At 43.1% G+C, this 10,210-nt stretch overlaps 1 protein-coding gene and 1 long non-coding RNA gene across 2 annotated transcripts in view; one reads left to right on the top strand and one right to left on the bottom strand.

Annotated features, from left to right (window-relative positions):
* grk3 (G protein-coupled receptor kinase 3) overlaps positions 1–7,852 on the bottom strand; it is a 65,161-nt gene extending 57,309 nt beyond the window's left edge. The window contains 1 exon segment of the mRNA XM_044175045.1: positions 5,527–7,852. Coding sequence (XP_044030980.1) covers positions 5,527–5,639 — 113 coding nt within the window. The 5' untranslated portion in view covers positions 5,640–7,852.
* On the top strand, positions 7,783–8,654 carry LOC122865969. Its single transcript, XR_006375589.1, has 2 exons — positions 7,783–7,924; positions 8,069–8,654. It is a non-coding gene; the product is annotated as an uncharacterized LOC122865969 (long non-coding RNA).
* The last annotated feature ends 1,556 nt before the right edge of the window (positions 8,655–10,210 follow it).

Raw genomic sequence — 10,210 nt, forward strand, 5'->3', positions numbered from 1 at the left:
CTGAACAGCCCCTGAGTGCTACACAATATTAAAATGTTATGAGAACCGACATTAGTCTAATTTTGTTTTCAGTTCACACTGAAGAAATTACAATTATAAATCATACTGATGAAAAACAGGGTGATGAAAAGTCGTTTTACCAGGGCTCAGCTGTACAAATATTTCATTATTATTTTACTTTGAACTTCAAACTTCATCTGCATCTAGAAAACCAGATCAATTGATATTTAGTTATTCCAATGTGGCATTGCATTTAGTGATACCTGCGTTGTAGTTTTTCACTTATGGAAATAATACTTCTGGTACGTCACGTCCGACAATTAAGGCTCAAGATGTCAGACATCGTCTAAATTGATCCTGTTGACACCCGTCCTCAGCTTTCACTTTGGCTGCTGACCTAACGTTAGCTAACATTACAATAGCTTGGTCTTTTTGATCAGGAAAAAAAGGCCCAATCCATTTGCTAAATTTAAATATTCAAACAATACAGAGCGTTGGTTTTCTCCGTCTAAAATCCGTCCTTGGCCAAGCGGACGGACACCAGCTTGTGGTGCATGTTTACCTAATTACTTTCCTTTTGTGGTCTGGCCAACTTACAAAATTAACGTTACTGACTACAGCTGATAAGATCTGCTAACAGCATTGATCCTGCCCTTGCTTTCATGGTAACAGCTAGCAGCAGGGAGGTTGTACTGACAGGACGTTTTATGTTTTAAGGTGGTCGATATGATAATGGCGCACTCTGGCCCGAACGCCGTCCGCCTGAGACTGAAACCACTAACAGAGTGTCTGTTTTCACTTGCATCTCCACCTCCCGGATAACTTCGTCACGTCTCGTCTCTGATATGGATTTCTCTACCACAGCAGGTCGTCCAATCGCCCTCCCCCACGCCTCTCATCTCAACTGCCTCCAGTGTTGCTGTCAAAATCTCACCTCTCTGCCAGAGGACATAGCCTTGGCCCGCCGAGAATGTGGCAGCACCACGCTATCTCCAAAGTGCCACATTTAACTGCCCCCCCACAAGCAAGCGGCTGAAAGCTTCACACACGCACAACTGCTACTGCTAAAACCGTGCATACATAAAAGTTTGTCAGTTTGCACACAATTTCGACAGACTTTATCAAGTTCTGCTATTTTCAGAAACTAGTTTCACAGATAGCGTCCATACACCCTTTTTCCCTCTCACTCCTCTCGTGCGTTGGCCACATTACTCTCAGATCTTATACAGTCTGCTCCAAATTACAGCAATTCCTCTGAAGCCATCTGAAGCACTCAAGCGCGATAACGATATGTGGGAAAGGGCTGTACAGAAGAAAACATAATGTAACACATTATTGTAATAATAACGACTTAACTGATATGTTTTAAGTACATTTTCACATTACTGCGACTAATTTCCTCAACAGCAGTGTAACAGTGCTTACAAGTCCATTAGCTGAGGCTTTTATCTCTGCAGCTCCTGCATTATACTGAGCAATAAATAATAAAGCTAATATCTAACATAAAATCACTTAATAAACCACAGGCACAAAAGCTGAACACTGCGCTTGTTCGGGTTTAATCACATAGAAACATCTCTGCCTGATGCAATTTAAACTATCAGGTGATCTCACTGATTACCTCCTACTTTCTGACTGAGGATGTGCTAATCAGTCAAACGTCCCGGCGTTGTCTTTAGCTGGGATGAAACTGTACATTGTCAGCACCTCAGCGGCACACGGTTGCAAATCCTTGGATTAACTTCCAGCGTCAAAGTTTCGCAACCTGGATTCTTGACTGAACATCCAATGAGGAGCAATTAGCACGGCCTACAGTTGGGCTGTCAAACAAGATGATCCTGATTAGATTCACAGCGGCTACAAACCCACAGCCTAAACATAGCACTAACAACTTTACACTGCATGTGAAGGAGAGTGCATACACCGACAGTACTTTCACCCGGGTTTTGATTTAGTTCTTCAGAAGAAGGTTTGGTTACTGGTAATCCAGTATGTTCGGGTTCAGCACCAAGGCTCTCCAGTAGTAAAAACCATGATGTTGATGTAACTGAGTTCAAGTGCTTCTTTGTTTAAAAGGCTGGTGACAGTCAACATTGTTCATATTTATTCTTAATGAACTGATTCTACTAGTAAGTATAGTGTGTGTATCCAAAGTCTGATATATCTTATTTTGACTCAGTCCCACATACACCGACCTGCCGCCCCAAATACTTCAAACCTTTACTAGTTATCTCTGCTGCTTTGAGCTCTCACTCTGGTAATGTTGATTCATACTTGCTTGCAAAGCTGTAATATGTTGTTGTGCATGACAAACATGTAACCAGTGACGGTTGCCAATATGCACATATTCTTAAATTAAAACCATAACTATTGCCCCAACTTGATACACTGAAGGCATATGTGGCGTTTTGATTTAAGGTGGTTTGAGCGTTGCTTTAGGTGCCCTGCATGTTTAGTTTTATCTTATTTGTCCTCCAGAAAAGCCTCTAACATGCACAGAATTATTGCGTTTAATCTTTTCAATTTTGTTTGGCCATTTGTTGAATACCGACCGGCCCGACAGGAGCGTTTTGTGTTATTACTGATTTAAATCATTTACTTCTGCATATTCAGCGTATGATTAAAATACCAAACGCCATGAAAACATGTCAACTGTTTAAAGCTTTCGGCGAGGAAAAGTGCATTTTCTATTTTAGAAGCTATTCGTTAATTAATCTGCTATTGATTGTTAACACGGCAGACAGTATTAGGTTGGAGTTCTTTGAATTACAAGCCATTACATTTCACATGTACATCCTGAACTAAGAGTACAGCAGAGTTTTTTTTTTGTTTCGTTTTGATGGTTTTGCTAAAGGCTAACAAAGCTAAAAGGTAAAAGAAAGTCTTACCAGAGCATCTTTATAGGTTGCTTCTCACATCAGCTCAGTAACTGCATCCCAAATGCAACCACAAGAGCGGTTACATTCACAGCTAACCCCTTTCACCAACACCTCACACAGTTTCTGTCTCACTGCAATAACGGCTCTGAAATGAATAATCGGACAAATTCTCTTGCACTTATATATGTTAAATATGTTTTTTACAACTCGTGCCTTGGCCATCACATTCAATAATGCACGCTTAAGAAGTAAAATGCTGTTAATTTCAAAGAAAAGGCTGTAAAAAGCACCTTAACAGGAAATACTCGTCCGTTTAATATCAAAAGAATAGGCTCGAAAGGTGTGTCTGAAAAGTTTGTAGCTTCACCCAGACAAGCTGTAGTCAGCTTGTATTCTCCAACAGTGACCCTTTCCCACTACAATAAAACTGTCTTAAAATGTCCTTTTGCAGCATTTTATATATTTGCCCAAATAAGCAAGAATATTACTAAATATACAGCTTCGGTTTAACATTAGCATAGTTAGCAAGTGCAGCTGCGACGGAGCAAGCATGCAAGGGGTGTAGGTTTCCCAACCAGTGGCCATGTCAGTCCTCCTCTGGAGGAAATTTGTTTGAACCAGCGGACCCGCCACCACAGCCATGCTTTGAAACTCCGATTATAATTTGGTCAAAGCCCTCAGTCGGCCCCCCCCCAACTGTCAGAGGTACTGTGAATTTTGTGTCTCTGTACTGGTCATATTCACTACATGTAATGCCAAAGCAACAACTGTGTTATTACAGAAGGTCCAATGTAACGGACTGACGGTCTCAAGCAAGCTACAAGTTTCTGCAAGTTCATGTTAATACCATACAGACATGAACCGAAACCAATAACTGCCTGAAGGCAGGAAACCCACATATGTCAGCTTAGAAGAAAGAAAAAAAAACAACTAATGGTTAGCAGTAATGTAAAGTAAATGTGATTTGGGCTCAAACATGGGGAACTCCTGGTGGGGTTGTTAAATTGTTTCAAAGAACTGAAGCACCGAGAAATATGTTGTGATAGACGAGTCAAATCACGTCAAGTTATAAAAGAGAGCACATCACACAGTGAGGGGTCTGACGTTAACCCATGTCAGGTGTCAGTTAAGAAACATAATCAGCTGTTCTGTACTGAACTGCCAGAGGGGAGAATTCATTACAAAACCTAAAGTGCCTTTTCACCATGCATCGTTTTCTTAAAGCTGTCCAGAGGGCAGGGGATTTCTGCTCTCCAGGATAGATGAATGGATAAATGGGGTAATGAATGATTTTATATAATTCTAAACTCTAATATGTGAACGGCAATTGATCTAGACTAGCACATTTAATTAGCTATTATAGAATATCCTTTAAGTAAATCATTTCAGTTGAAAATAAATCAACAGGCTTCATATTCATTACTGTGTGTAAGGCGCTGTCTGGATCATAGCTTTCTGCTGATCTGCCAAGACAAGTCAGTAAGTAACTGAACAGCTGACCTCCTCCGACATCTCTCTTGGTTTAAATATAATGGCAATTAAACTCACATCAACGCCGCGAAGCCAGAGCCACTGGGTTTACACGTGTGTGGGTGTGTCAATAATAGTTTTAGAGTTTGTGATTAATAAATGTGAAGGCGATAACTGTAGACATGATGAACACAAATTAAATCCGACAGCGGTGCCAACTGCAGGCTAAGATCTGCTCTACACAAAGCCGCTCTTCACACAACGGTTATCATTTGACTAAACTCAAAACTCGCTGTCAAATTTACAAACCTCGTATGAAAAGCAACTACCTCAATAACCAAATTTAAAACCACATCCTCTTCAATCAAGTTGCATGCCTAAAACCTGGTGTGATGAGACACAATCAAGCCCCGGACAAGCTGCGTAGCAGGGACAAAAGGATGTGCAATCATGTGTAGATGTTTGAGGGGGGGGTGTATTATTTAAATCAGATTTTAGCTGTAGTCTCTGATGGCCTACTCATGCTGAGTTCTTGCAAACGGCATGGATGAGCAGAGGTTTCGGATCAAGAAGTGCACACACTGATCTGCATCAAAGGGCTCACAGCGTATACAACAGCACAGACAAGACTCCAGAAATGTGTTGCACATGCTACAGAAAACACATTTAGGATCAGACTGTAAGTCAGGGAGCAAGTGAAGCATGTCTGACAGAACATTTTGGCACAGATAGCAAGGAAGGCACATTAACAACACTTGGTATTGTTTGAACAACATGTCAATGACAAAATATTCTGCATGCAGCTGCATCACAGCCTGCTGTTGCAGCCCTCAGTAAGCTGCAGGAGGGGGTTTCTGACAGGCTAACACTAGGTTAACTTCTTGGTAAGTTACAGGTGTAAAATGGCATGCAGGTTAAGTCACTGCATGGCTGTTTTTGGTGACATCATGAAGCCACTGAGTCGGTGCACGTTTGCAGAAATCTCAACTGGCACAAAAGGCTCTACAGTCATTATTTCACTTAGCATCTGCAATAAGTCACAGGTTTGAGAGGAAGCACGCCTCCATCTCGCTGTATGGCTGCATAGCATGCACAATAGATTCATGCATTTGACAGGCAATTAAAACACAAGCCTGGGCCACAGCACGACACTTAAGCTCTTTGTAAATGTGGTTACCTGGGCTCAGGCAGGATGATTTTCTTACTCGCCCGGGCCGCTGGAGTAGATTTGCTCTTCTCCATCGCCATCAAATAACTGACATCGGCGAGTACTGCTTCAAGGTCCGCCATCTTTCGACCCTGGGACGACCAAATCAATAAAAAAAAAATAATAATAATAATAATAACCGGACTGGGGATGGGTTTTGCTTTTAGGGATTTTTTAAAAAAAACAGCGTCCTCCACCAGATACGAGCAACATCAAGCGCCGAGGTGCGTGACGGGGGCCGGCTGAGCGGGCGGCGGGGCTGACCAGCGACCGGAACGGTGTCGTTGTCTCCGGCTGCAGTCTGTTCACTTCGCCTCAAACTGCCATCAGCGCGGCGGAAAGGGGGAAATTCAGGAGGGAAGACATTGGGTGACAGGTTACCGGAGAAACACACAGTCACTGGGGCCGCTAGCTCACCGCCCTTGTAATCCCATTTAGTGCAACAACAAAACGCAGGTTTCTCTCGGGCGTGTTTGTGAGGAAAGGACTGATGAGATCTGGTTTTGAGGCCGGCACTTCCTCGCTTTACAGCAATGCGATATGTCTCACACAGATAGGTTAGATGCACCAGATGCTGGATCTGGGGACAGCTGTCAGAATCCTACAGGTCCTCTGGGGGACTTTCCTGGTCCTCTTGACGGAAACGTGTCCAAAACGACTGGTTTGTCTCCAGTGCTGCATGTGTTTCAGATGGGGGGGGGGTCCTTAAAATGTAAACACTGTGCTGTCGAGAAAATAATAATAATAAAAAGGTGCTAATTTAGCGGAGTGGCTGCACGGTGAAAATGTGACTGTGCACCTTTCTTTGCTTTGACAGCCTCACCGGAATAAAACAGGGGCACGTGCAGTCGGTTGTCTTCGTCTCAGACCGAAAAAAGGGAGACTCGGGAGGGAGGACACGCGGCGGCGGCGGCAGGTTGAAATGTGTCTCATCGGGATGCTAGTTCGTCGTCCTTAATGTCCCGCCTGCTGCACCGCGAATACGAGCCTCTCAGACGCGCGTTGGCACAAATAAAACCACACGAGCTCAGGTTAAAGACGAGCCAGGACTCCATTAAAATCGACACACCGCGGTTGTTTATGTTGCCGTCGTCGTCGTCGTTGCTGGCTGGCTTCCTGTGTTATAACTGAAATGCTCCCCAACGGCTCAACTACCACAAAAAAAAAAAAAAAAAAATGTCGCCCGAAAAGATGTGTTTAAACACCCTAACAGGTTTAGCACCAAAATCCAGTCCAAGCAAGAGGGTGTTATCAACTAAATCACAAGCCAAATCCGCCGAAAGCTAACTTGTTTTAGCCTCCGGGCGATTTCGATATTTGGGTTCGTCTGCTAGTTAGCCACCGCGCTAGCTAGCAAAATGAAACCTGCTAGCCAGTAGGCTAACTATCGAATAAGGTATGGAGTGATTAATCAATCTATACATCTAGTTCGGATTATTTCAGTTAATTAGATACGTAAAAAAATGCCCTCGTTGCCAGAGGCAAACGGAGTCTCTAGCTGGCGGACTAACAGTAAGTTAGCACTGGCTCGGTTTCAGACAGAGATGTACTTAATAACGCGAAGCTAACGGCTGCGAGTATTGGGGAAGTCTTGCAGCGTTTCCGACAACAACAACAAAAAAAAAACAGTCTTCCGAGAGTCCAATGGCTTCAAAAACAAAGGCAAAATCGCACAAAATAATCCATAGCTGCTTGTTGAGTTACCCCGAGCTTTGGGGGGGGGGGACCCTCCTCGCCTGGAGACCCAGCACAGAGCTACAGACTGTGGGCTGGTGGAGGAGGGGAGGGAGCGCTGGGAGATGTAAAATCGTCTGGCCAGCGGTAGTTTGCTTGTTTAAACGATAACTTTGAAACTGCGGTTAGCTGATAAAAAAAGGCAACGGGGGGGGAGGAGGGCGGGCAACAATTTCGACCAACCCGAACTAATTTTAAAATACCTCACACGGCACTGCGCTGGTGGGCTTCTCTCGTAAATCGACCGCAGAAGAGGTCGATGTCTCGAATAAATCGAGGGGAGCCGAGCGGGTCGTCGCGCTCCGCCTGCCCCAAACGGCTCCTGCCTGCCGGGCTATCCGCGCTCGGGGAGCCCGCTCTCGGCTAGTTCAGTAGCTAAGTAGCTAAACCAAGTGTCCGTCCGCCGCCAGCCGATACCGCCCGCTCCTCTCGATTAAGCTGTTGGTTTTCCAGCTCCGATATGGCACATTAGAGCTTAGTTGAAGTCCCGCTTCGATATATTTTTTCTGTGTGTTTCGCTAGCACCGCGGCGCTGCTCGCTCTGTGGTTCCACTTCCTCCCACTGCGGCGGGGAGAGCCTTGTAAAACCCGGGGCGGGTCATCGCCGGCTGGAGCCGGAGCGCGTTACCTGCTGGTGGGTGTTGTGAGGGGAAAGGGTTTGTGTTTTAGCTATTTTACAAAAGCAATGTTGTTGGGGTTTTTTGTTTTGAATCCGAAATAAAAAAGCCAACACGTATTATCACAGTTTCATAATTAGGGATGTTTTTTTTTTAAACAGATTTGGACCTCTTTTTCTTTCTGTCAGTGGTGATTTACAGTGGGAATAGCATCGACCAGTCTGCATGGGCTACAGGAAACCAGAGGGGGGCTACTTGAGAAAGAGAGGACGACACATTTAGGCCTATTTGAACTGGATAAGCCTCACTGCAGCACACTTAGCAGACAGACAGGCTTCACTCATCCCCGCCGGTGTGTGTCTGTATTGAATAAGTTGTTTTTCACATTGAATCTGCATGTTCACGAAGCAGCAGCCTCTGATAAATGGCATTACAGCACAGTAACTGATTTTCTATAGGATGCTTAAGTGAGCTGGATGTGTGGTTTCGGTGGAAACGCAGTGCCGTTTCCTGGCCAGCAATGGTACTGCTCCTCATACACTGCGATGGTGGAGGCCTGCAGGCTGCAGGAGGCCCACACAGCAGATAACACCATGTTTCATAAACAGGGATGTTTTATAGTTTGGCTGTGCAGAAAAAGCATGCCAGACCAGTGGTGGAAGAAGATCTTAGATCCTTTACTTGAGTAACAATCTGAGCTGAAACTGTTAGTTGGTCAACATAAAATGAATCTGCAATCAATGTTTTTTTAATAAAAAACCTGCTCTGGCGTCTTAAATGTGGGGATTTCCTGCTGTTCTTTATCCCATATGATAGTAAGCTGAACGTCTTTGGGTTTGGACTGTTGCTTGGATAAAAAAAGGAATTTAAATATTACGTTTTTCTTTTACTATTTTCTCACATTTTATAGACAAAACGGTCCCCAATTAACCCCATCAGTTAATGGGGGAAATAATAATAAGATGAATCGATAATAAACATAATCCACAGTTGTTGCAGTCCTTGTAACAACACCACAGTGTAAACATATTACAAGTAAAAGTCCTGCATTCAAAATGTAGTAAAAGTACTCATTATGTAGCAACATGGCCGTTGGCTGTGTGATATTATCACATATAGTGGATTTTTGTAACTAATGCACAAACATGTAACTGTAAACATTTTAGTGTTTTAGCTGGTCCAGGTGGAGCTCATTTCATCTGCTTTACTGGATGTTTCAGTCTATAACAATATATTTTAATCAAATGATGTTTTGTTTGTAAAATCTTAAACCTATGAAGCAACAACAGCTGTCCGATAGTGGAGTGAAAAGTACAATATCTCGCCCCGACGTTTAGTGGAGTGGAAGTAACAGGAAGTGGAAACAGTCAGCAGTCAAGTACCTCAAAAGTGCACTTAAGCACAGTGCTTCGTGTAAATGTACTTCGTTACGTTCCACCACTGTGCCACACGAAGTTGCAGCAACATTATCACACTTCAGCAGAAATGTTGACGTTTTATAACCGAGCACAACAGCGCTTCCCAACCTGAGGGTCAGGGCCCCCGCGAGGGGTCGCGTCGATGAATCAGAGGAGTCACGAGATGATTAACAGAAAGAAAAACCATTATTTTCAGACATTCCTCTGATCTTTGCCTTTATCCGTCTTTCTTCTTACTAGATCATTTTACTTCTGAAGGACTGAAAAAAAAATCACCTGTCTGATTGAACTGGTCAACATATTGTTTTTAGGAGTCACAAGTCAAACAGGTTGGCAACCGGTGGCCTCAAAGTTACGTAGATTTACAAGATAGAACATACTGTGGATTTGTTTTTGGCAAGAAACAGAAAATAGCTCATCCATTTTGAGCATTTTGAGATAGTGAAATGCTTGTAAATTTATACAATTAAATAAAATTATATGTACTTTTGCTACAGCTGCAACTGATGATTCTTTTCTTTTAATCAATTGATTCTTTTTTAGATTAATCATTTAGTGTATAAACCACCGGAAAATAGTGAAAAATGCCCAAAGTGATGCCTCCAAATGTCTTGTTTTGTCCTAAACCCAATGTAATGTTTGGCATTTTTGCTTGATAATTTTAATGATTAATGGATTATCAAAATGGTTACAGATGAATTTTCAGTCGGTCGACTAATCGACAACTAGGCTGTTATATAATAAACTATAAACTCAGTTCTCAACCTTTTATTGCCAGAACTCGTGTGAACCGTGTTGGAGTGATTGTAATTCAGAAAAACATGAGCATAAGTGTGGAACTATCCATCTATCTATTAGATAAGCAGATACATTGGTGGAAGTCGG

This window comes from Siniperca chuatsi, linkage group LG18 (assembly GCF_020085105.1).
Source record: "Siniperca chuatsi isolate FFG_IHB_CAS linkage group LG18, ASM2008510v1, whole genome shotgun sequence".
Classification (NCBI taxonomy): Eukaryota; Metazoa; Chordata; class Actinopteri; order Centrarchiformes; family Sinipercidae; genus Siniperca; species Siniperca chuatsi.